The sequence below is a fragment of the Doryrhamphus excisus genome, chromosome 3 (assembly GCF_030265055.1).
Source record: "Doryrhamphus excisus isolate RoL2022-K1 chromosome 3, RoL_Dexc_1.0, whole genome shotgun sequence".
Lineage (NCBI taxonomy): Eukaryota > Metazoa > Chordata > Actinopteri > Syngnathiformes > Syngnathidae > Doryrhamphus > Doryrhamphus excisus.
Window position 1 is genome coordinate 22,778,251 of NC_080468.1, and position 27,898 is coordinate 22,806,148.

The following is a 27,898-nucleotide window of genomic DNA, read 5'->3' on the forward strand; positions in this document are numbered from 1 at the left end:
CTGGAAATATGAAATATTTTTAGTCATCACACTAAAGTCAGAGTCAAGTCATTGATGTCACAAGTCAAGTCATGTGATTGGAGTTCACACCTCTGCATTTGTCTACGGGAGAAAATTAGCAATGTTTTTTTGAAAAACGTAACATATTGCAAGATGTGTAGTGTGGTGAAGCAGAGCGTAGCGTAGCTTAGCATCGTGTAGAATAAAACAGGAACATGAAGGCTGCTGAAGGTCAGACCTTAGCTTGATATCATTCCATTTTTTCCGGGTTAACATAGCAAATGACTGTCCCAGATGATAACTTACAATGATTTAATTAGTCCTAAACTGAATCTCGACTTTATCACTCCAAACAAATTGGTTTGACCTCGACCTGAACAAGCTGAACCGGCGACAAAAGACTCATACAAGCTCCGATGACTCGCTGCAATTACAACAATAATGAAATGACACGCCCTCTCCTGACCTCCTACTTCATATCACCACAATGACAAGTCGGTAAGGAGACACGGAAGAAGTTGGTGGATGCATGGCTGCTTGGATGGCGGACGGGAGAAAAAAAAAAAAAAGTCATGACTCACAGTTGAATTATTAATCTTTTAATCTCCGCTACTTGCTGCAGACAGACACCTCCATTTTTGGACAGGGTAATATGACATTTTAGCACAGTGATGCTGTTGTTGCTCAGCTGACAGAACGGAGGTGAGGAAAAGGGCGGGATATGTTTATGGAAAATTAAGGTTTTTTCGTTCTTCGCCAAGTCGCAACAACATTTTTTAGTTTTTAGTTGCACTCGTTTAGTTGCACAATGTTTTTAGTTGCACTCTTTTTGGTTTAGTTACTCATAAAACCAGAGAATTTTGAACCAAACCAGAACCATTTTCAGTTATTGGGGAAACTAGAACCGTTTTTACTTACTACACCCTGGACTGGTCGCCAGCCAATCACAGGGCACATATAGACAAACAACCATTCACACTCACATTCATACCTATGGACAATTTGGAGTCGCCAATTAACCTAGCATGTTTTTGGAATGTGGGAGGAAACCGGAGTACCCGGAGAAAACCCACGCATGCACAGAAAGAACATGCAAACTCCACACTCCACATCTGTTCCAGAAAATTTGGAACCAAACCAAAACCAGAACCATTTTCAGTTATTGGGGAAACTAGAAGCGTTTTTACTTTAATTGAACTGGTTTGGCTAGTGGGAGGAAACTGGTGTACAGTTTCCATCCATCCATTTTCTATACAGATTATCCTCATTAGGGTTGTGGGCATGCTGGAGCCTATCCCAGCTGTTTTCAGATGAGAAGCGGGATACAATCTGGACTGGTCGCCAGCCAATCACAGGGCACATATAGACAAACAACCATTCACACTCACATTCATACCTATGGACAATTTGGAGTCGCCAATTAACCTAGCATGTTTTTGGAATTATGTTTATGGTTGTACAAAAAACTAGAGCACCCACACTATTTTGCCATTTTTAATTGTTGGAGAAATCGTTTTTAGTTGGTGGGCAAACCCAAACAAGATGGATGACCAGCACCATTATTAAATGGGAGGAAAATGTTTAGTAGCATTTTTAACCGGTGGGTAAACCGCAGCAAGTATGGGAACCCTCCAGTGGGGATTAAAATAATGAAAAATGTGCCTGTTTTTAAAATGTACATTTAAAAAGTACAACAAAAACCAGCTTAAACAAGGTGGTTTTCGTCCTCGCCCTGGAAAACGCTCTTGTCTTTAATATGCTGCTTTGTGTCAAACAGATCAATTTCTCCAACAAAAACACAAACAACTTAGTCGTCTGGCGCTGATGTGGTGTTTACTCATGTTTCACGCTTTATCGGAAGTGACAGGACTCGATGCGCTAAAACACCCCCTCCTCTTCTCGTTGATGTCAAAGGATGAGACGGCGTTCCAGAGGAAAAACACATATGGGCTCAAAAAACAAAAGATGAGCTGGCAGCTCTTCAAAGCGCACCGACGCCGCATGCCGCCGCTATAAATTATGTGGACGCTTCCATTGGCTGTTCATTTGTGCCTGCCTTCCTCAGATCACAGACAGATTTAACGAGTTGGTGGGCGGCAGGAGCTGCAGGCGTGTCAATTTCTTCTCCTTCCTTTACGCTTTGTCCCTTCTTTCTCCTCTTGTGTTTGAATTTGTGGAGTTGGAGCTCTCCTTGTGCTACTTTTTAATGCTTAAGGAGAGAAAAACGTGGGCTGGTCAAAACATAAACTCTCCTTGTGCCAGCTAGCAGTTTTTACTCAAGTACTCAAAGCTTCCATTGGCACCAATTTGGACTGAATGTTTTGACGGAAACCTTTAAAGTCTAAATACTGGTTTGACTTTGTCCCCAAAATCCATCCATCCGCTTATCCTCATTGCAGGGGTATGCTGGAGCCTATCCCAGCTGACTTCAGGTGAGAGGCGGAGTACACCCTGGACTGGTCGCGAGCCAATAGCTATAGAAACAATCATTCACACTCACATCCCTGTGGACAATTTGGGGTCAATTAAGCAATTAACCTAACATGCATGTTTATGTAATGTGGGTGGCCTCAGCGGAGATTCGAACCCAAGTCGAACCTGATTTCAACATGCTAAACACAAATCCATCGTGTGACCGTGTCCTCAAAATACCTTGTATAACCAATAGAATGAATTTGCCCGGGTTTGATGTTCTTTTGAATACTATCAAAGACTATAACCTGATTTGATCTTTGTTCTAATACCTTGTCCACTTTGAGTGAAGTGTAATGAACAAAAATGTTTCATCTACACCAGGGGTCTCAAACATGCGGCCCGCGGGCCAAATGTGGTCCGCAGGACACTAGTTTGAGGCCCCCGCCTTGATATGAAAGTTTAATGTTTGATATGGATGCTGTATGGTATCATGTACCCAGAAAAAATTATTACGTTTGATTAATGTTCATGTTAAAGGTTAAATAACTGTTCATAGTTATCCTCCCTATCCGTGTGGAAGTGGTAAGTTTTTGGCTATTTAAGTTTAAAGGAAATAACTTGAAGGCTACCGTTTACTGTCGCTCGCTCTCTAGTTTGCGAGTTAGCATGTGTCTCCAGACCCTGCAGTTGCGCAATATGTTGTAAATAAAAAGAGTATAAATGTGACTATAGTCGTGTATAGTCATGTCTACAGGGCTCTAATAATGCTTTGTTCATTTTAATCTGAAAAAATAATTTGTCTACCCACCAACTATATGTGGTTTCTTAAATTTTTATTATTTGCCGTTTTATTATTATTATTATATTTATTTATTACTGATTGATTGATTTTCTTCAGCACGATTATTGTATTGTACACTAAATGTATGCAAACAGAGGCAAAATTGTGTCATTATTTTTAGACACAACCCAGAATACACACTGGATATAAATAATATAAACTTGGCATATGTACTAGTGTATTTTCCTAGAATTACTGTATATTTTTAGTTTATTGTTTATTGTATGAACTACCCATGAAAGTTTCATATCGTGTCTTATCGTGTCTTAAAGACCATGTCCTGATTTGACCTTTGTCCTTAGCTACCTCATTCAAAATGCATTGAGTTCCTCCTACGATGACAAAAAAAAACGACATTTTTCTAAGTTAGAAAAGGTCACTCTGGACTTTTAGGACATCCGAGATGACCCTACCATCATCCTCAAATCAATTTGTGGTCGAATCCTCCTCAACCTCCTCCTTCCGCTGTGTCACGGCATGTCCCGTCTCTCATCCTTCACTGGTCCAATGTAATTGTTCTGGCGGTGGCGGCCCTTTAATTATTTATGGTGGCAAGCTATCACCTCATCCATCAGGAAGAACGATGTGCCCACCGGCTACAAATGCTACAGCTGGTGTGGGCTAACTGCTAAGCATGTCGGCATATCATACATTATCATTACTTCCATTATTTCCTTTAGGGAGAAAAAATGGTACTCACATTCTCTCTGTGCCATAACTCCGATAGTCCACAGCCGCCGAGACGGCGACGATAAGCGCCGGCACGCCGTAACCTACGATGTAGAAGTAGCGCCGCCGAGAGTGCTCGCTCTCGAACACCTCCACCAGCATGATGTAGAGCTGGACACCTTCCAGAAACATCCAGGTGAAGGCCGCCAGGAAGAAGAAGTGCAGCAAAGCGGCAAAGACGGCACATGCAATCTAGAAAAGAAATCATGAGGCTATATCCAAGGAAACGCTCTCATAACAGCATAGGGGACTCAAACACGCGGCCCGCGGGCCAAATGTGGCCCACAGGACACAAGTTTGAGGCCCCCGCCTTGATATGAAAGTTTAATGTTAGTGCAGCCCGCACAAGTTTGATATGGATGCTGTATGGTATCATGTAGCCAGAAAAAATTATTACGTTTGATTAATTTTCATGTTAAAGGTTAAATAACTGTTAATAGTTATCCTCCCTATCCGTGTGGAAGTGGTAATGCGCAAGTTTGATATGGATGCTGTATGGTATCATGTACCCAGAAAAAATTATTATGTTTGATTAATGTTCATGTTAAAGGTTAAATAACTGTTAATAGTTATCCTCCCTATCCGTGTGGAAGTGGTAAGTTTTTGGCTATTTAAGTTTAAAGGAAATAACTTGGAGGCTACCGTTTAGGTCGCTAGCTCTCTAGTTTGCGAGTTAGCATGTGTCTCAAGACCCTGCAGTTGCGCAATATGTTGTAAATAAAAAAAGTATAAATGTGACTATAGTCGTGTTTTGTCATGTTCCTACTTTTTAATTATTTGCTGTTTTATTATTATTATTATTATATTTATTTATTACTGAATGATTGATTTTCTTTATTCTTGATCTTATTTTGTGTAGAAAAATAAAAATTAAGATATTTGAGAACAGTGGAATGTTTTATCAGAGCTTTTATTGTAGAAAATTGGAACCAAAGGAAAGTTTATTCATTTTTCTGATTTTAATAAATGCCTTTTTTGTTTTTTTTTGGAAAACCTGATGCGGCCCAGTGTCCCCCAGGTAAATTGAGTTTAAGACCCCTGATATAAAGAATCTTTGTGCTCCCAGAGCACAGATCTATTGCAAAAATATTAGTCAAAGATCCTCTGTACGAAAGGAATGATGAGCTGTTTTTAGTGTTAGTCAAAGATTCTGTATATGACTGGAGCCTGTTGATGTTTTTAAGGACAAATTGCAGAAAAAGCTAATCAAAGATCTTTGATATGACAGGAACACTCTTCTGTGTTTAAGGACCTTCATTCATTCATTCATTTTCTAACGCTTTTTCTTTACGAGGGTCGCTGGAGCCTTTCCCAGCTGTCTTCGGGCGAGAGGCGATTGGCCAGCCAATCACAGGGCACATATAGACAAACAACCATTCACACTCACATTCATACCTATGGACAATTTGGAGTCGCTAATTAACCTAGCATGTTTTTGGAATGTGGGAGGAAACCGGAGTACCCGGAGAAAACCCACGCATGCACGGGGAGAACATGCAAACTCCACACAGAGATGCCCGAGGGTGGAATTGAACCCTGGTCTCCTAGCTGCTAACCACTAGACCGCCGTGCCTCCCCTGTTTAAGGACCTTCTACAATAAAATGTAAGTCACATACTGTGCACTCTACATGATACTCTACTGTTTTTATGAATCTGCTAAAAATAAAACAAATACTTGTCAAAGATCCTCTATATGACATGAGCATGCTGCTATTTCTAAGGACAAATTGCAAAAATGTGATTCAGAAATCCTCTTAATGAGATAACAGCAGAGTGTGAAGTTACATGAACATTACATACAAAAGAAAAAAAACAGTAGAGATGCTTAGCTTTGTGAAAATGTGACCCTCTAGAACAATTTAGCTGAATAGTGCTGCTCTAACATTATATAGTACATACACGGCTTCAACTCATTATGTGCGCAGTTGAACATTACTAGCTTATTTTGTCCCTGGAATTGATTCAATTAAACGTGTGAAGGCTTGAGTGGACATTAATTGTGTGGTCTGTGAGAGGACTATGAATCACAGCCATAAAAAAAAGCACCTTTAACACTTTAACGCTTCCTGGTTCATTCAGTTGGGTATGATTGTTCCTAATAATAATACTACTAATAATATATTTTTTTTAAACAATACAATGGTTAGGGTTTATTTAGATTTGAACATGTCGTCTTACCGGCTGGTCGGCCCGGTTTATGCCCACCAGGAATAGGGACTCCGCGATGAAGAGGCAAACACAAAGGTTCTTGTGGATGGTATTGCGGTCGCTCTGGAGGCCTCTGAAGAAGCAGAAGGTGAAGATGCTGACCAGCAGGCACACGAGAGACAGGAGGATGCCCACCCAGGTGATCACATCCAGGAGCATGTCATGGACCAGGTCTGTGTTCTGCCAGAGACAGGGGGATGAATATACATTATTACTGTCATCGTAATTATTCTCAGCATTATTATTGCGACATGTCAAATGATTAAAATGTTTAATGAGATTAATCACATTTAAAAAAAGAAATAATCATGATTAACCACCATCAGCAAGAATGAATACACATTATTACTATAATCATAATTATTCTCAGCATTATTATTGGGACATGTGAAATGATTAAAATGTTTAATCAGATTAATCACATTTTAAAAAAGAATGAATCATGATTAACCACCATCACCAAGAATGAATACACATTATTACGAAAATCATAATTATTCTCAGCATTATTATTGCAACATGTCAAATGATTAAAATGTTTAATGAGATTAATCACATTTAAAAAAAAGAATGAATCATGATTAACCACCATCAGCAAGAATGAATACACATTATTACTATAATCATAATTATTCTCAGCATTATTATTGGGACATGTCAAATGATTAAAATGTTTAATCAGATTAATCACATTTTAAAAAAGAATGAATCACGATTAACCACCATCACCAAGAATGAATACACATTATTACTATAATCAAAATTATTCTCAGCATTATTATTGGGACATGTCAAATGATTAAAATGTTTAATCAGATTAATCACATTTTAAAAAATAATGAATCATGATTAACCACCATCACCAGGAATGAATACACATTATTACTATGTCATAATTATTCTCAGCATTATTATTGAGACATGTCAAATAATTAAAATGTTTAATCAGATTAAACACATAAAAAAGAATTAATCATGATTAACCACCATCAGCAAAAATGTATATACATTATTACTATAATCATTATTATTCTCAGCATTATTATTGGGACATGTCAAATAATTTAAATGTTTAATCAGATTAAACACATAAAAAAGAATTAATCATGATTAACCACCATCAGCAAAAATGTATATACATTATTACTATAATCATAATTATTCTCAGCATTATTATTGGGACATGTCACATGTTTTAAATGTTTAATCAGATTAAACGCATTAAAAAAAAAGAATTAATCATGATTAACCACCATCAGCAAGAATTAATATACATTATTACTAAAATCATGGTTATTCTCAGCATTATTATTGGGACATGTCAAATGATTAAAATGCTTAATTAGATGAATCACATTTGTTTAAAGGATTAATCATGATTAACCAACATCAGCAACTATGCCTGAAAAATTGCCATTTTAACTGTATTTAATGAACAGAAAAACAAATGACAAGACAGGATGATGTATATTTGTATGTATTAACATCTCCAAATTAACTATGCGTCAATCAAGCTAATAGATCCCACACCAGTATAAAATCTAGTCATTTTAATAGTAGCAGACATTTGAATCATACTTCAAAGCATGTTATTATGAGCAATGGGAGCTGCGTTCAAAGACATCTCGTAATTGAAGGGGATTTACTTGAATGTTGTGATAAGAATATCCACTTCATCTTTTTCTTTATGGGGCTGCACGGCGGACGATTGGTTAGCGTGCAGGCCACACAGCGAGGAGAGTAGTTTGATTCCACCCTCAGCCATGGTATATGGTGTTGGAATTCTACTGCTGTTGATGTGTTCAGGTCAGAATGAAGTTGGAAAAGATCGTCAGAATATGTGTGACTGTGTGGGGATGCTCCACTGTGCTTCCATCTGCCGTCATAACAGACGGGCATAGGCGAAAACACCCATTTTTTATGATTATATTCAAATGTGTGAATTTGTAATGCAAGTCTTGGCTCATAACATTCTATGGATTGAGTTAGCTTGTTGCTGTGTATGAAAGCTGTTTGTGGCGCCACACTCCATAACAGGAAATAATGAAAATAAAAATAATCTGTCAACTGTTGCTATGATACATTTTATTCATTCATTCATTCATTTTCTACCGCTTTTCCTCACGAGGGTCGCGGAGGGTGCTGGAGCCTATCTCAGCTGTCTTTTGGGCGAGAGGCGGGGTACACCCTGGACTGGTCGCCAGCCAATCACAGGGCACATATAGACAAACAACCATTCACACTCACATTCATACCTATGGACAATTTGGAGTCGCCAATTAACCTAGCATGTTTTTGGAATGTGGGAGGAAACCGGACTAAAGGAGAACATGCAAACTCCACACAGAGATGGCCTTGGGTGGAATTGAACCCTGGTCTCTTAGCTGTGAGGTCTGCGCGCTAACCACTCGACCGCCATGATACATTTGTGAGGTTATTCTAAACTATTAACAAATAATTGATACAGGATCTTAAAATTAAAGATTTTTAATGGAAGTCTTGCATTGGCAATTTCCCACAGAGGAACTAATGAAAATAAAAATAATCTCTTTCAGGGCCAAACTGCTATTATGATAACATCTTAAAAGAAGTTTATCCCATCCTATTAAGGAAAACAAACACCCATTTTTAATATTTTTTTCAAAAGTCGTGAATTAGTAATTGTATTCGCTGATTTGATTGAGTGGATGTTAGGTTGTCGCTAATAAAGGGCAGTGGTACAACAAGAGTATTTTTGTTTGTGTGGTGCAGTGGAAAGCTGTTTGTGTCGGCACGCTTCGTAACAGAGCCTAGCGAGCTGTGTCGGCTCCATCCATCACAATCTCACCTTCAATGGAGAGGAAGGAGGGGGGGATAAAGAAGAGAGAATCTTAAGGGAGACTGCTGTAGAAACAGAGCGAAGGGCAGAGAGTGTATCTACACCTTCAGTGATGGATTTACTGTAGAATGATTTCTTTATTCTTGGAGGTGGATGATGGCCTGGGGGGGTGGGGGGTTGAAAAGGGGGGTTGGGCCTACATGGGCTGCCAAATGATGCAATCTCACCTCACCTGGCAGCAAAAAGCTTCCATGATGGGAGTCCACGGGGGGTTGAGAAGGGGGGTCTGAAGTGGTAATTTACACCCCAAATTCACTGGTGGTGTCAGGGCTTCGTGGCCAAGTCGGACATTTGTCTTCTTATATACGCATCCTATATTACTGCTTTAGGACTGAATACACCATATGGGCAAAATTATTGGGATTTTAGGATATAAACTCCTTTTGGAAATTTTAATCCGAGATTTTGTCCAATTTAGGGTGTTTTCTACTCACTTAAAGGTAACTGATTTTAACACATAAAACATCGGACATGATTAAGTGTCATACAAAACATATGATAAAGTTCTACTACTAAGTCTCTAATTTTCATTCATTTCCTGTTCCTGTTTGACCTTTGATTTGGATAATGAATTGGTTCTAGAGTCAAGCTTTTTCTACCGCTTTTCCACACGAGGGTCGCGGGGGGTGCTGGAGCCTATCCCAACTGTCTTCGGGCGAGAGGCGGGGTACACCCTGGACTGGTCGCCAGCCAATCACAGGGCACATATAAACAAACAACCATTCACACTCACATTCATACCTATGGACAATTTGGAGTCGCTAATTAACCTAGCATGTTTTTGGAACACAGAGATCAAACCTGGGACTCCTAGCTATGTGGCAGAATATGAATTTTTTGTATTAATTGTTATAAAAAATTGCATGGAGTGCCGCAGGCGGGCTGTTTATGGCCTCGGCCCCACATGTTGCCTACCCCCGCTTTAGCCTTTTTCAACCTGCCAAAATCTTACAGGCATCATTTTGTAATTCATTCATTCATTCATTTTCTACCGCTTATCCTCACAAGGGTCGCGGGGGTGCTGGAGCCTATCCCAGCTGTCTATGGGCGAGAAGCGGGGTACACCCTGGACTGGTGGCCAGCCAATCACAGGGCACATATAGACAAACAACCATTCACACTCACATTCATACCTATGGACAATTTGTCTTCGCCCGAAGACAGCTGGGATAGGCTCCAGCACCCCCGCGACCCTTGTGAGGATAAGCGGTAGAAAATAAATGAATGAATGAATGTATGCGTTTAGACTTGAACCTTTCCGTGACTGTGAGGCCAACATGGTCCCGCTCATCCACATTACGGCCTTGGTGGCGTCATGTGAGTTTTATTTTTTCATGATGACGGAGAAAAAAAAATAAATAAAATAAATGTCTGTCTCTCTGTCTGTCAGAGTGAAGCGCCAGAGCCAAACAAAGCTAACCTTGACTGTCCTTTGTCATCACTGCTACGCTTTGTGGCGATCCTCAAAGACAATGATGGATGCTACACCATAAATCTCTACATCATGCTCCGGGATGTGCCGCTGATTCATAATAGTGGCACTTTATACCGAGGATTCGATGACTCCCAGGGGGGCCTATATGTCGTTCCTTTAAATTTGCCCGAGTCCCGCTATCACTGCAAATTTAAATTAAAAGTCGACATTAGAACTCTTTAAAGTGTTGCCTGATGAAATTGGAAACTTGGGTATCTTTGTTTGTTTGACATTCGCCAGACATGCATCGGTATCAGATATAAAATATACACTAAAAATCCAGCCGTTTGATTGTTTATCACATATTCCTCAAACATCCAGCGGTTATGTCTCAGGACGACTCAAGGTTAGCACATCAAAGCACTCTCTGTCGCAAAACGCCCCGGAAACCATCAACGAAAACAAAACTAATCAGTAAGACACAGCTTTCTGTTCTGGGGATGTTTTTTTTTTTTAATGTTTTGATGTTTTCAGAATATTCCACATATGAAAATGCATTTCCATGCAAATCACCACCTGCTTGTCCTTATAATACACATAATCCGTTCCAAGGTCAACACTTGGCCGCACGGTAACCATTTTAGCACTTGTAATGGAACCAGGAACACACGTGACCTCTAACCAGGCTGACCCATAAAATGGACCATTTAAGTGTAAACATAAGTAAATCACTGGAACTGTAATATGCCCAAAGACAAGAATGACCTCAAACTGGGGCCCACAGGAGTGCATGAGGGAAAAGGGGGCAACAGGGACCAAGAAACCAAGGGCACAACAAATAGCACCCACTTGACCTCCCACCCAGAAATGAACCAGCCATATTAAGTAAACCGCTGGCCTACCTTCACGTCCACATGGGCCATGAGGACAGCAAAGTTGGTGAGATGGGTGCAGGAGCAGGTGGTATGCGTCCTGTTGGTCCCCAGTAGGCGGCAGTCCTGGGTGGACCAGTAGCCAGTCATCGTTCGCTTGGAGTAACTCCAGAAGGAACAGTTGGGGTTGAAGTTCTCCTCGGATTGCTGCAACGCAAAATGGGATTTTGTTAGAAATTCCTGGTGGGCATTTTATGGTAATTTAATGTAATGTGGAATATGAAACCGGAGTCCCCGGAAAAAACCCACGCATGCATGGGGAGAACATGAAATTCCACACAGAGAGGGTGGAATTGAACTCGGGTCTCCTAGCTGTGAGGCCTGTGCGTTAACCACTCGTCCACCATGCAGCCTGTTAGATTAACTGGCGACTCTAAATTGTCCATAGGTATGAATGTGAGTGTGAATGGTTGTTTGTCTATATGTGCCCTGTGATTGGCTGGCGACCAGTCCAGGGTGTACCCCGCCTCTCTCCCGATGACAGTTGGGATAGGCTCCAGCACCCCCCGCGACCCTCTTAACAATAAGCGCTCGAAAATTAACGTTAAATGAATAAACCACGATAAACGAGGATTTACTGTACATACTGTTGCAGGGTGACATTTTTACCGTAATGTTTACAATAGAAGTGTACTTCAAATATCAATAATGCCTTGGATGACATTTGGAGTGCATTTTCTAGATGCATAAGATGGATAAGCGGTAGAAAATAAATGAATGAATGAATTACAAAATGATGCATCTAAGATTTTGGCAGGTTGAAACAGGCTAAAGCGGGGCCATAAACAGCCCGCAGGAGCTTTCATGCGAGTGGAATTGAACTCGGGTCTCCTAGCTGTGAGGCCTGTGCATTAACCACTCAACCACCATGCAGCCTGTTAGATTAATTGGCGACTCTAAATTGTCCATAGGTATGAATGTGAGTGTGAATGGTTGTTTGTCTATATGTGCCCTGTGATTGGCTGGCGACCAGTCCAGAGTGTACCCCGCCTCTCGCCCTAAGACAGCTGGGATAGGCTCCAGCACGCTGTCATTGAAAACCCACAGAAACAATACACAAAGCGTTTTTTCCCATCTTCACAACAACTTCGCCCTCTCTCTTTCCGAGCACTTAACAGAAATTCTCATCAGCGCTTTGGCCTTGATTACAGTAATTCCCTACTCACTGTTCTCCCACTGAAACTCATCCATCAACTACAGCTTATTCAAAACAGTGCTGCCAGAATAATTACCCACAGTAAAGCCTCAGACCACATTCTCTTTAAGCTCCATTGGCTTTCGCTCCAACAACCAACTCAATACAGACTCCTCCTTTTTTAACCTTCAAAGCACTACCATAACCTGGCTCCCCTGTATTTGCATGACATGATCTTTCCTTACAGCCCATCCTGCTCACTATACATTCCTCATTCGCTGCCCTGCTCCCCGACTCATTGCTACATTCAGCGCTCGGGCTCGCAGCTGCTCAGCACCCAGAACACACACACACACACACACTACTTCCAATACACATTCGTCTACTTGACTCAGTTGACACCTTCAAATCACAACTGAAAACACGCTTGTTCAAAACTGCTTATTCTTCTTGACTTGGGATTTTTTGTTTTTAATCACTGGCTACTTTTCATTTTTATTTTTACTGTGCTTTTATTTATTATATTATATTCATTCATTCATTTTCTACCGCTTTTTCTTCAAAAGGGTCGCAGGGGTGCTGGAGCCTATCCCAGCTGTCTTCGGGAGAGAGAGAGGCGGGGTACACCCTGGACTGGTGGCCAGCCAATCACAGGGCACATATAGACAAACAACCATTCACACTCACATTCATACCTATGGACAATTTGGAGTCGGGAATTAACCTAGCATGTTTTTGTAACACAGAGATCAAACCTGGGACTCCTAGCTATGTGGCAGAATATGAAATTTTTGTACTAAGGGTTATTAATTGTGATAAAAAATTGCATGGAGTGTTTATGGCCTCGGCCCCACATGTTGCCTACCCCCGCTTTAGCCTGTTTCAATCTGCCAAAATCTTACAGGCATCATTTTGTAATTCATTCATTCATTCATTTTCTACCGCTTATCCTCACAAGGGTCACGGGGGGTGCTGGAGCCTATCCCAGCTGTCTTCGTGTGAGAGGCGGGGTACACCCCGGACTGGTTGCCAGCCAATCACAGGGCACATATAGACAAACAACCATTCACACTCACATTCATACCTATGGACAATTTGGAGTCGCCAATTAACCTAGCATGTTTTTGGAATGTGGGAGGAAACCGGAGTACCCGGAGAAAACCCACGCATGCACGGGGAGAACATGCAAACTCCACACAGAGATGGCCGAGGGTGGGATTGAACTCGGGTCTCCTAGCTGCGCTAACCACTCGACCGTCGTGCCGCCCTATATTATATTATATGTATTATTATTTTTAAGTGCTCTACCGTCTTTATTTTATTATTTTTATTCAAGTGACTGTGGGTGTTTTGTAAGGCACAAAATAAAACACAAATAAAATAAATACAAATACAAACACTATTTATAAATACTACCTTTAAATATAAATATAAAGGGAAAATATTTTCTATACGACGTGATAAAGAACATACCTGTAAATGTCTGATGGTAAAGATGACTGGATCAGAAAGGTAGACTTTATTGGTGTCCTTGTTGATGGCGGCGGTGATCACCGGTGAATTGATGATGACGGAGTAGTTGGTTGCCATGGCGTCGCTGCCCAGCTTCATGCTGGCGTTCTCCGTGGACAAGTACGCTCCGATGTGCTTGTATAACACGAAGGCGATCCTGATCTCACCTGTGAAGGGGAAAAAGAACAAGTTTGATCGTGAAAAATTAAACATGACATTACAAAATGAGGGCTGCATGGTGGACGAGTGGTTAGCGCGCAGACCTCACAGCTAGGAGACCAGGGTTCAATTCCATCTCTGTGTGGAGTTTGCATGTTCTCCCCGTGCATGCGTGGGTTTTCTCCAAAAACATGCTAGGTTAATTGGCTACTCCAAATTATCCATAGATATGAATGTGAGTGTGAATGGTTGTTTGTCTATATGTGCCCTGTGATTGGCTGGCAACTAGTCCAGGGTGAACCTCGCCTCTCGCCCGAAGACAGCTGGGATAGGCTCCAGCACCCCCTGCAACCCTCGTAACGATAAGCGCTAGAAAATTTATGTTTAATGAATGAATGAACCACGATAAAAGAGGATTTACTGTATATACTGTTGCAGTGTGACATTTTTACCGTAATGTTTACAATAGAAGTGCACTTCAAATATCAATAGTGCCTTGGATGACATTTGGAGTGCATTTTCTAGATGCATAAGATGGATAAGCGGTTGAAAATAAATGAATGAATTAATTACAAAATGATGCCTGTAAGATTTTGGCAGGTTGAAACAGGCTAAAGCGGGGGTAGGCAACATGTGGGGCCGAGGCCATAAACAGCCCACAGAGGCTTTTATGCGGCACTCCATGCAATTTTTTTTATAACAATTAATACCCCTTAGTACACAAATTTCATATTCTGCCACATAGCGAGGAGTCCCAGGTTTGATTTCTGTTCCAAAAACATGCTAGGTTAATTCCCGACTCCAAATTGTCCATAGGTATGAATATGAGTGTGAATGGTTGTTTGTCTATATGTGCCCTGTGATTGTCTGGCGACCAGTACGGGGTGTACCCCGCCTCTCGCCCGGAGACAGTTGGGATAGGCTCCAGCACCCCCCGCGACCCTCGTGAGGATAAGCGGTAGAAAGGTTGAAAACAGGCTAAAGCGGGGGTAGGCAACATGTGGGGCCGAGGCCATTAACAGCCCGCAGAGGCTTTTATGCGGCACTCCATGCAATTTTTTTATAACAATTAATACCCCTTAGTACACAAATTTCATATTCTGCCACATAGCGAGGAGTCCCAGGTTTGATTTCTGTGTTCCAAAAACATGCTAGGTTAATTCCCGACTCCAAATTGTCCATAGGTATGAATGTGAGTGTGAATGGTTGTTTGTCTATATATGCCCCGCCTCTCGCACGTAGTCAGCTGTAATAGGCTCCAGCATACCTGCAACCCTCATGAGGATAAGCGGTAGAAAATGAATGGATGATTTCATAGAGTTAATCATTTGTTTGTTTCTATAACTGGACTCTACAACCACATGTGGCTCATAAGACAAAAGGTCACAGAATATTCTAATAAAAAAAAACAACAACAACAAGATGAAAAACATCCTTGCATCAACAATTACTTCAAATTGCCCATCCAAGAACTCATCTGTCTTCGCTGACAGAGAGATGTGTTTTTCCTCCTTCGCCTCATTCACATTCGGCCACTCTCCTTCTCCTGCTGTCTGGCTATTCAGCGGTGAGATGAGGGAGACTTACCACCCCCCGTGATTCAGATCGCTCAGCCAGATGAAAAGAAAACTATTTGGGTCACTTGATGCCAGATGACGAGAGGAAATATATCCGCCACCCTGTCCTAACGATCCAGGCTTTACTACCCCGTAGCGTAAGAGGAGCAACGGAATTTCCGGGAATATGTTTTGAAAATTGAACTGTTCTTGTTGAGTCTAACGGTCTCATTTCCGCACCGTTAGAAACAGGCGCCACAGTATGAGTCCATCTCCATCCCTTGAAGGTACATTCAAGTTTAATTATTGGACGCTGAGGTGAGAGAAGGCTAGTTGCCAGGATACGAGGACAGTCGGCAGGTGTTCCAGCTTCGGAAAGGTTGCCATGTAAAGGATAGGACAGCGATAGCGTATGATAGGTCAGACCAGGAGTGGACAAACTACGTTGAACGCTTTAATCCAACCCGCCAGACGCTTCCAAAGTATATACAGTAAACCTCGGATATATCGGAAATTCGCTCACAACGGACAGATAAAAAAGAACCGATTTTTCTGTAATGCATTTCCAATAAAAATTCATTGCATATATCGGATTTTTTATAATGGATTTCGCCTATTTCGGACAAAATCTCCAGTCCCGTTCCAATGCATTTCCATTAAATTTCCCTCGCATATATCGGATGGCCGCATCGTGGCGCTCCGATTCGCCGAATCGTGACAGGCCGCTATACGACGTCATTTGCAGCGTTTGCAGCGTTGCCTGCGCGTCCAGGTACATTGGAAACATAGTCAAGGAAGTGCCTTTTTTAAACGGATAAAATCCGATTTACGCATATACCGGATATAAATCCGATATATGCGTAAAACGGACATTTTCCGGTATACGCATATAACGGATTTCGCTTATATCTTCCGAGCATACTTAAATGCAGAAAATTATACTTCCGCATTTAGAGTTACAAAGTGAGATGATAAGAATATCCACTTATTGCTTTTCTTTGTAGTTCTGATTTCTGTATTTAGACCACACATACAGGCACAAAGCTGCTTATTCGTAGTCAATATTATTAAATATTGTAAGAAGCGACATGACTATAATAGGTGAAGATAGACAAAAAGAAAGATATGTAACTTACCATTTCTTCCATGCTGCTTGAGGGTATTTGCTGATAGGTGGATAGAGCTGCCTTGTCCGCCCGTTTGCGGGAACTTCAGATCGGGCAAATTCCCATCCGTGCTCATTCGTGCAACTTCTAGCTCTGCATGTATTAAAATGAAAAAAATATATATATATTTATTAATCAACAATATATCCATAGGTATGAATGTGAGTGTGAATGGTTGTTTGTCTATATGTGCCCTGTGATTGGCTGGCCACCAGTCCAGGGGTGTACCCCGCCTCTCGCCCGAAGACAGCTGGGATAGGCTCCAGCATCCCCCGCGACCCTCGTGAGGATAAGCGGTAGAAAATGAATGAATGAATGAATGAATTACAAAATGATGTCTGTAAGATTTTGGCAGGTTCAAACAGGCTAAAGCAGGGGTAGGCAACATGTGGGGCCGATGCCATAAACAACCCACAGGGGCTTTTATGCATTTTTAGAAAATGAATGAATGAATGAATATTTGATGTATAGTCCAAGATAAACAAAACAAATAACCTTGCGTAGGTTTTCATGTATATGAAGGCTATCATGTCGAACGCTAATCAACGTCCTTTTCAAAGTGACTGCCGATGTATTCCACCCCCTCAAAATCAAGGAGCCCAACTCGGAAAACTGATTTTATAAAAAGGGAACTTGCATAAAGAAACTGTAATGCTACAGATGGGAAAAAACAAAAACCTTACTAAATATTACTGTAATTAATTAATCCCAATTAATGCACTAATTTGACTCATTTGGTGCGTTCAAGAACCTTGGAACAAAGTGCAAAATCTCAATGTTTAAGAAATAACATCATCAGCGAAGCATAAAGACATAAAAGTGATGCATGAACATAACGTATATGCTGTATATTTTACCTGTATTATAACATATTTATAAATGATTACTGACTTATTGTGAATGAGATATGTTTTCTGCAGAATATATTTTCAGACATGATATATGCAAATTAGTTTTCTCCGGGTACTCCGGTTTATTCCCGCATTCCAAAAAACATGCTAGGTTAATTGGCGACTCCAAATTGTCCATAGGTATGAATGTGAGTGTGAATGGTTGTTTGTCTATATGTGCCCTGTGATTGGCTGGCGACCAGTCCAGTGTGTACAAACAGCTGGGATAGGCTCCAGCATACCCTGGCGAGGATAAGCGGTATAGAAAATGGATGGATGGATGGATGGAGATATACAAATAAGATAACTTTTTTTCAAATCAAAATCATCAAAATTTGTTGGGCGGTAAAATCTGCTGTATTATTTATTATTTATTTTTATTCAGGGTAATTTTACATAACATAAATTTAAGCATCAACATAAATTTCCAAAGGAAATTGGGGGAGCAAAAAAAAAAAAAAAACACAATGACGTCCTGCATGGCCCTCGTCTCTGCGTTTCCATGGCAACCCTAGAAATATAGGTCCTCTGCTGCCTCCTTTTTCTTTTCCTTTTTAAGGAAGCAGGAGCAAGGCGAATGCATAAAATGGATTTTATGATATCTGGCACACAATTCACGTGGGTATTAAGGAAGATTCCGGCTGCTCGTTTTGGGGAAGGTGAATGAAGACGATGGACTTTATAGCACTCGCCGCTCGCTAGTATTGTTAATTATGTGCCGCTGACATGTTTACTGGGCCTTATCGGGCTTTTTTTTTTAGCTTTAGGTGGCACATTTAAACATGGCTTCAACTAATTACTGATGTTGCACCAAGCGTCTCATTTTTTTTTTTTTTTTTTAGACTTAGTTTGTTTATTTTGCGGCGTTATCTCACAGATTTCCCTCAGATTAGCGTGTTATTTAAACCGTCGTTGAAAGTGTAGCCTGCGGGAGAAACAACCAGCTGCAAGATGGCTTACGCAACCGCAACCAAAGGGTAGAGGGTTGTGATGAAAAATCGAGGAATCGAGGGAATGAGAATCTATCGTGGGGTTTTGGCGGGGGGGGGTTAGGATTAACTGTGGCTTCTTTTCATTGGAATTGACCTCTGAAAGTTGTTGCAATTTCTTACATACATCGCGGCTATGATTATGAATGTAAATAATGAGTGTGGTCCACATTAGAGCATCCACTATATAAGGATTTTATTTCTTTGCATTGGAATAACTATTGATACCTAATAACTAATAATCATTGAATTGATTCTAAAACTTAGGATATCTGTGTTTCATTTATACAAAGTGATACTCACGAATGTTATCCGTGTTCTCCTGCACAATGTCCGTCTTCAGCAAGTTGTCAGCCAGCACGAAGGCGCCCTGCTCCACCGTGTCGAGCAGCGTGGTAGCCGCCCTCAGCTGCTCGCCTGTACCCAGCTCCCTCCAGGCTGCCTGGGCTTGAGGCTGCAGGAGGTTATTCACCGTCTCCACCATGGCCTGGAATGATAGCATGAGTTCTAATTAACGATGGCGGCATCAACGCTAGCATTTTAGGTGCATATTAGGAGGTTTACTGAAGATGCTAGATGCTAAAAATATACCTGTTTTGCTTTTGACACTTATCCTATTGAGGATAAGCGGCATGGAAAAAAATGTGTATAATAATTTCTGTCACTATTGGGTGCATTTAAATAAAAACTTCAAAGACAAAAGGCAGAATTCCCGACTGTATGTAGTTTGAGCTGGAGCCTATCTCAGTTGTCTGGTCGCCAGCCAATCAGAGGGTACATATAGACGTACAACCATTCACGTACAACCATTCACGCCTATAGACAATTTAGAGCAAGGGTCTCAAACACAATTTACCTGGGGGCCACTGGCTCTAGGGTCTGGGTGAAGCTGGGCCACATCAGGTTAAAAAAAAAATATATATATATATATTAAAAATAAAAATATAATAAAAATATTAATAAATATTAATTATATTAAATATTAATAAATACATTCATTCATTCATTTTCTACCGCTTTTTCCTCACGAGGGTCGCGGGGGGTGCTGGAGCCTATCCCAGATGTCTTCGGGCGTAAGGCGGGGTACACCCTGGACTGGTCGCCAGCCAATCACAGGGCACATATAGACAAACAACCATTCACACTCACATTCATACCTATGGACAATTTGGAGTCGCCAATTAACCTAGCATGTTTTTGGAATGTGGGAGGAAACCGGAGTACCCGGAGAAAACCCACGCATGCACGGGGAGAACATGCAAACTCCACACAGAGATGCCCGAGGGTGGAATTGAACCCTGGTCTCCTAGCTGTGAGGTCTGTGCGCTAACCCCTAGACCACCGTGCCGCCCTTAATAAATACATATATAATATAATAGTCTTCAATGCTTCTGCTATACCCTCCACTTTTTCAGTGCTTTGGTTCTTTGGAAAAGCTCTGATAAAACATTAAATTATTATACATTATTATAAATTATGATAAATTAATTTTTATTCATTATTAAATAAATGTTTAATGTTAATTTTTATTTTTCGACACAAAATAAGATGGAAAAATAAATAGGTAAATCAAAAAACAAATGAAACAAATTAACTAATTAATTTTTATTCATTATTGAATTATTAAATAAATGTTAAATGTGATTTTTTTATTTTTCAACACGAAATAAGATGGAAAAATAAATAAGCAAATCAAAAAACTAATGAAACAAATTAACTAATTAATTTTTATTTATTATTAAATCATTAAATAAATGTTTAATGTTAATTTTTATTTTTCGACATGAAATAAGGTGGAAAAATAAATAAGCAAATCAAAAAACAAATGAAACAAATTAACTAATTAATTTTTATTTATTATTAAATTATTAAATAAATCTTTAATGTTAATTTTTATTTTTTGACACGAAATAAGATGGAAAAATAAATAAGTAAAACAAAAAAGAAACAAATTAATTAATTAATTTTTATTTATTATTAAATTATTAAATAAATGTTTCATGTTAATTTTTATTTTTCAACACAAAATAAGTTGGAAAAATAAATAGGTAAATCAAAAACCAAATTAAACAAATTAACTAATTAATTTTCATTTATTATTAAATTATTAAATGAATGTGTAATGTTAATTTTTATTTTTCAACACAAAATAAGATAAATAAATAGTAAATCAATAATAAATAAATAAATAATAAATGAAACAAATTAACAATTTCAACTTTCATATCAAGGCGGGGGCCTCAAACTAGCGTCCAAGCGGGCCGCATTTGGCTCGCGGGCCCCTGATTTAGAGTCTCCAAATGACCTAGCACACATATTTCCAACGAAGATACCAACCCACAAGCTCCTGACTGATTCCAATACACGAACCAGTATGCGCCATTTACCCGAAAGGCAATTCCATACTGACATTCACATCATGCGAACTGGTGGGGGGAAAAAAAAAAAAATGTCGCAGCTACGAACGAACCCGATAATTAGCATCTCACCACATCACTATTCCGCTCCGGTTTCCCGTCTGCCGCTCGTTAATAGTGTCCATTACACTGGCTTTAATCTGCCGACAACAATGCTGAAGCGGCCGGGGAACAAACCGGAACGTTTGCAAGACAAGATGAAAAATTAAGAGCCATTAAAGATTTAAAAAATGCCAATGGCGAGATTCAGGCACTGAATGTTAATTGGCCACCATTCATTCCGGATCCAACAGGCTAACAGGCTACATGTTCTCCATGGAAAAACTATTAAAATGGGGAAGGATCCCCGAGCCCCCGGCCCCATAATACAGTATTCCCTTTGCTCTTCTTAAAAACAACGGTGAAGATGGAAGTGTCAGGATACTTATTTTTGATCAGAGGATTGCAAAAGCAAAATTTCAAATGTGATATTATGTATATTATTATAAATATGATTTAACCCTTAGATGCATGAGTGACTGGACCCTACACTCGTCCATAAGTGGGTCAAAAATGACCCATACTAGAATCAATGCGTTTTTATGCCAATTTTGCCATTTTGGTTAGGAATAATCACTTGTATGATATTTAGTATTATATTTAGGACCACACAAGAATGATTTCATGTTAGAAACATCTTCATTTTTCATGATATAATCTGTGTGGTCTACAGTTAATTTATTCCTGACAGACAACGTTGATAAGAATCAAAGGTTCCTATTGGATTCCATAGAAAATGCATGTGGGTCATTTTTGACCCACTTATGGAAGGTTGGGGTAGTAACACAAAAACAAAAATTACTTAAAATGTATAAAAGATAAGTTAAAAATGTGAATGGCATGATATCAAAAACATGTTTTTTTTTTAGGAATACCTGGAATATGAAATTATAAAAAATTTTAATTACGAAGATATTTCAAGAAAACAACCTGACCGGGTCATTTTTGACCCACTTAAGGAAGGTTGGGGTAGTAACACAAAAACAAAAATTTCTCAAAATGTATAAAAGATAAGTTGAAATATCAAAAACATGTTTTTTGAGGAATACCTGGAATATGACATGATAACAAATTTTCATTACGAAGATATTTCAAGAAAACAACCTGACCGGGTCATTTTTGACCCACTTATGGAAGGTTGGGGTAGTAACAAACAAAAATTTCTTTTTTTTATGAAAAAAAAAATGTTAAAAATGTGAATGGCATGATATCAAAAACATGTTTTTTTGAGGAATACCTGGAATATGAAATGATAAAAAAATTTTCATTACGAAGATATTTCAAGAAAACAACCTGACCGGGTCATTTTTGACCCATTTATGTAAGGTTGGGGTAGTAACACAAAAACAAAAATTTCTTTTTTTTTTATGAAAAAAATGTTAAAAATGTGAATGGCATAATATCAAAAACATATTTTTTGAGGAATACCTGGAATATGAAATGATAAAAAAATTTCATTATGAAGATATTTCAAGAAAACAACCTGATCGGGTTATTTTTGACCCAATTATGTAAGGTTGGGGTAGTAACACAAAAACAAAAATTTCTTTTTTTTTTATGAAAAAAATGTTAAAAATGTGAATGGCATAATATCAAAAACATATTTTTTGAGGAATACCTGGAATATGAAATGATAAAAAAATTTCATTATGAAGATATTTCAAGAAAACCACCTGATCGGGTTATTTTTGACCCAATTATGGAAGGTTGGGGTAGTAACACAAAAACAAAAATTTCTTTTTTTTATGAAAAAAATGTTAAAAATGTGAATGACATGATATCAAAAGCATATTTTTTGAGGAATACCTGGAATATGAAATGATAAAAATTTTTCATTACGAAGATATTTCAAGAAAACAACCTAACCGGGTCATTTTTGACCCACTTATGGAAGGTTGGGGTAGTAACACACAAAAAAAAAATATTTTTTTAATGAAAAAAAATGTTAAAAATGTGAATGACATGATATAAAAAACATGTTTTTTGAGGAATACCTGGAATATGAAATGATAAAAATTTTTCATTACAAAGATATTTCAAGAAAACAACCTGACCGGGTCATTTTTGACCCACTTATGGAAGGTTGGGGTCGTAACACAAAAACAAAAACTTTTTTTTTTATGAAAAAAATGTTAAAAATGTGAATGGCATGATATCAAAAGCATGTTTTTGAGGAATACCTGTAATATGAAATGATAACAATTTTTCATTATGAAGATATTTCAAGAAAACAACCTGACCGGGTCATTTTTGACCCACTTATGGAAGGTTGGGGTAGTAACACAAAAACAAAAAATTATTTTTTTAATGAAAAAAAAATTTAAAAATGTGAACGGCATGATATAAAAAAACATGTTTTTGTGGAATACCTGGAATATGAAATGATGAAAAATTTCCATTATGAAGATATTTCAAGAAAACAACCTGACCGGGTCATTTTTGACCCACTTATGGAAGGTTGGGGTAGTAACACAAAAACAAAAATTACTTAAAATGTATAAAAGATAAGTTAAAAATGTGAATGGCATGATATCAAAAACATGTTTTTTTTTTAGGAATACCTGGAATATGAAATTATAAAAAATTTTAATTACGAAGATATTTCAAGAAAACAACCTGACCGGGTCATTTTTGACCCACTTAAGGAAGGTTGGGGTAGTAACACAAAAACAAAAATTTCTCAAAATGTATAAAAGATAAGTTGAAATATCAAAAACATGTTTTTTGAGGAATACCTGGAATATGACATGATAACAAATTTTCATTACGAAGATATTTCAAGAAAACAACCTGACCGGGTCATTTTTGACCCACTTATGGAAGGTTGGGGTAGTAACAAACAAAAATTTCTTTTTTTTATGAAAAAAAAAATGTTAAAAATGTGAATGGCATGATATCAAAAACATGTTTTTTTGAGGAATACCTGGAATATGAAATGATAAAAAAATTTTCATTACGAAGATATTTCAAGAAAACAACCTGACCGGGTCATTTTTGACCCATTTATGTAAGGTTGGGGTAGTAACACAAAAACAAAAATTTCTTTTTTTTTTATGAAAAAAATGTTAAAAATGTGAATGGCATAATATCAAAAACATATTTTTTGAGGAATACCTGGAATATGAAATGATAAAAAAATTTCATTATGAAGATATTTCAAGAAAACAACCTGATCGGGTTATTTTTGACCCAATTATGTAAGGTTGGGGTAGTAACACAAAAACAAAAATTTCTTTTTTTTTATGAAAAAAATGTTAAAAATGTGAATGGCATAATATCAAAAACATATTTTTTGAGGAATACCTGGAATATGAAATGATAAAAAAATTTCATTATGAAGATATTTCAAGAAAACCACCTGATCGGGTTATTTTTGACCCAATTATGGAAGGTTGGGGTAGTAACACAAAAACAAAAATTTCTTTTTTTTATGAAAAAAATGTTAAAAATGTGAATGACATGATATCAAAAGCATATTTTTTGAGGAATACCTGGAATATGAAATGATAAAAATTTTTCATTACGAAGATATTTCAAGAAAACAACCTAACCGGGTCATTTTTGACCCACTTATGGAAGGTTGGGGTAGTAACACACAAAAAAAAAATATTTTTTTAATGAAAAAAAATGTTAAAAATGTGAATGACATGATATAAAAAACATGTTTTTTGAGGAATACCTGGAATATGAAATGATAAAAATTTTTCATTACAAAGATATTTCAAGAAAACAACCTGACCGGGTCATTTTTGACCCACTTATGGAAGGTTGGGGTCGTAACACAAAAACAAAAACTTTTTTTTTTATGAAAAAAATGTTAAAAATGTGAATGGCATGATATCAAAAGCATGTTTTTGAGGAATACCTGTAATATGAAATGATAACAATTTTTCATTATGAAGATATTTCAAGAAAACAACCTGACCGGGTCATTTTTGACCCACTTATGGAAGGTTGGGGTAGTAACACAAAAACAAAAAATTATTTTTTTAATGAAAAAAAAATTTAAAAATGTGAACGGCATGATATAAAAAAACATGTTTTTGTGGAATACCTGGAATATGAAATGATGAAAAATTTCCATTATGAAGATATTTCAAGAAAACAACCTGACCGGGTCATTTTTGACCCACTTATGGAAGGTTGGGGTAGTAACACAAAAACAAATGTTTTGGTTTTTTTTTAATGAAAAAAAATGTTAAAAATGTGAATGGCATAATATCAAAAACATATTTTTTTGAGGAATACCTGGAATATGAAATGATAAAAAAATTCTCATTACAAAGATATTTCAAGAAAACAACCTGACCGGGTCATTTTTGACCCACTTATGCATCTAAGGGTTAATGTTGTCAAGGCAACTATTTCGCTAAACTCCAGAGAGTACCAGGTATATTAGAGGTAAGCTTTACTAAGTCGTTTACTCCTCCAAAACTAGCCTGGAGCTGCAAAACGTCACAAAGCTCATAAACAGAATACTACAAACAGAAATGCAGTTTACATGCGTAACAGATGCCAACTAGTGGGGTTGGGATATAGGTATATACAAATATATAAATATATATAAATATAAAAAACTACTACTATCATTGGTTTAACCTCACTACCTGAAATCAACAGTAGTGAGTTGACAGCCGCTTTGTTTTAGCTGGCTGTGCTACCGCCGCTCCAGTCCTGACTTGAACCAGGAAATATGACCATATTAGTCCAGTGCTCAGGTCACTGCACTGGCTTCCTGTCGCTCAGAGAATAGACATTAAAACAGCTCTGCTGGTGTAGTGGTTTCATGGTCTAGTGCCAAAGTACATCTCTGACATGTTAAGGTCATATGAACCAAGACGCTAAAGACGGTGAGGGTGCAATTTCAGTTTCATGCTACCAAAATCTTCCAGAAAATGTGAGACTGGCTGAAAATACTTTTATTCAGCTCTGTATATTATTTTACCTTCATTCTTCACTTTTAATGTTTTCCACAGAAGTCTAATAAATTGATTTTATGGAATTTTATGTAATGATTATATCCATCCATGCATAGACATGCCCAAGCGAGGAATCTAACTCAGGTCTCCTAGCTGTGAGGCCACTCGGGCTCCGTGCAGCCCGTAATTATTATACATTTTATGACATTATTATAGCTTTCTCTTCTGTAGAATACTTTGAATTACCTTGTGTGTTATAATTTATGAAGGATGAAGTCTTAAAAATGCATTTTGTAACATTTTTGGTAGATTTATAAGCAAATTTCATTAAACGGTGAACGGGGATAATACTTCACTCAACTGTAGAGAGTACAGTACATGCAGGACTCAAATTAGTACATCGGTTCTCACTAGTAGTTAGAGCATAAAAATATAATGTACAGTAAACCTCGGATATATCGGACTCGGATATATCGGAAATTTGCTCAAAATTTGCTCAAATTCATTGCATATATCGGATTTTTTATAACGGATTTCGCCTATTTCGGACAAAATCTCCAGTCCCGTTCCAATGCATTTCCATTAAATTTCCCTCGCATATATCGGATGGCCGCATTGTGGCGCTCCGATTCGCCGAATCGTGACAGGCCGCTATACGACGTCATTTGCAGCGTTTGCAGCGTTGCCTGCGCGTCCAGGTACATTGGAAACATAGTCAAGGAAGTGCCTTTTTATAACGGATAAAATCCGATTTACGCATATACCGGATATAAATCCGATATATGCGTAAAACGGACATTTTCCGGTATACGCATATAACGGATTTCGCTTATATCGGACAAAACCAGTGGGAACAATTGAATCCGATATATCCGAGGTTTACTGTACAATTTTTACCATTATTAGAGACATGTAGACATGAAATAACACCCCTATAGTCACATTTGGTACTCGTAGTAATAAAACATAACTCTTTAACAGTGGAAAAATCCTTGTCGTTGTAGTACAGTATTTTAAACTTAGTGTGGGTCGATTAACAAGCATTAAAAATGAGCCTATGATCTATAATCATACCTTAATTTTTATGAGTGAGGGAGTGCTATTCAAACCGCAATGTAACGAGGGACGACTGTACATCAATTCCCCTGTTGTTTGTCTGTTTCTCCATCACAGGTGATATGATTATTTCTTGTTGTGGGTGAACAAAGAGGCAAAAAGGAAAATGTCAGCGCCTAAAGGACAACAACAAACCAAAAAAAAAAAAAAAAAAGGCTTCCTAATTGAGAGCAAATCAACCTGCGCCTTTGGCTGAATGTCAGAAGTGAATCATTACATCAAAGATTGTTGTTGCTGGGTAGACGTTGCAACACTTTGCATGATAATGATGTAATACAGCCAAGCTGCTGCTTCTATAACATTGTACTTGCTGTAATCAGAGACAGGGTGTTTATTTAGCTAAAGCTCAAAGAGTACAAGGCCCCAGGAAGGCTCTTACTAGCGGAATTTGAATAAAATATTCAATTTTTAAACTTTAATAATGATTTATAGTGCAAGAAAAGTATTGCATAAACAGAACCAATGTTGGAATAGTGGTTAACTGTCAATATGTACCAAAATATGTGTTTTAAACAATTAATCTGATGTATTTTCAGCATCTTTGTGTTATTCAGTAATGTATGCATCCTTAAAGAAATAAAA

General features: G+C 38.2%; 1 protein-coding gene across 19 annotated transcripts in view; it reads right to left on the minus strand.

Moving 5' to 3' along the window:
* The window catches only part of LOC131124906 (adhesion G protein-coupled receptor L3-like), a 172,720-nt gene that overhangs the window by 25,371 nt on the left and 119,451 nt on the right, over positions 1–27,898 (minus strand). For all 19 annotated transcript variants that reach the window (XM_058065882.1, XM_058065878.1, XM_058065876.1 and 16 more), the window contains exons 12-17: positions 19,129–19,312; positions 16,917–17,039; positions 14,027–14,232; positions 11,389–11,565; positions 6,165–6,374; positions 3,957–4,177 (exon numbers count right to left, since the gene is read on the minus strand). In XM_058065882.1, coding sequence (XP_057921865.1) covers positions 3,957–4,177; positions 6,165–6,374; positions 11,389–11,565; positions 14,027–14,232; positions 16,917–17,039; positions 19,129–19,312 — 1,121 coding nt within the window. The remainder of the gene's footprint in view (positions 1–3,956; positions 4,178–6,164; positions 6,375–11,388; positions 11,566–14,026; positions 14,233–16,916; positions 17,040–19,128; positions 19,313–27,898) is intronic.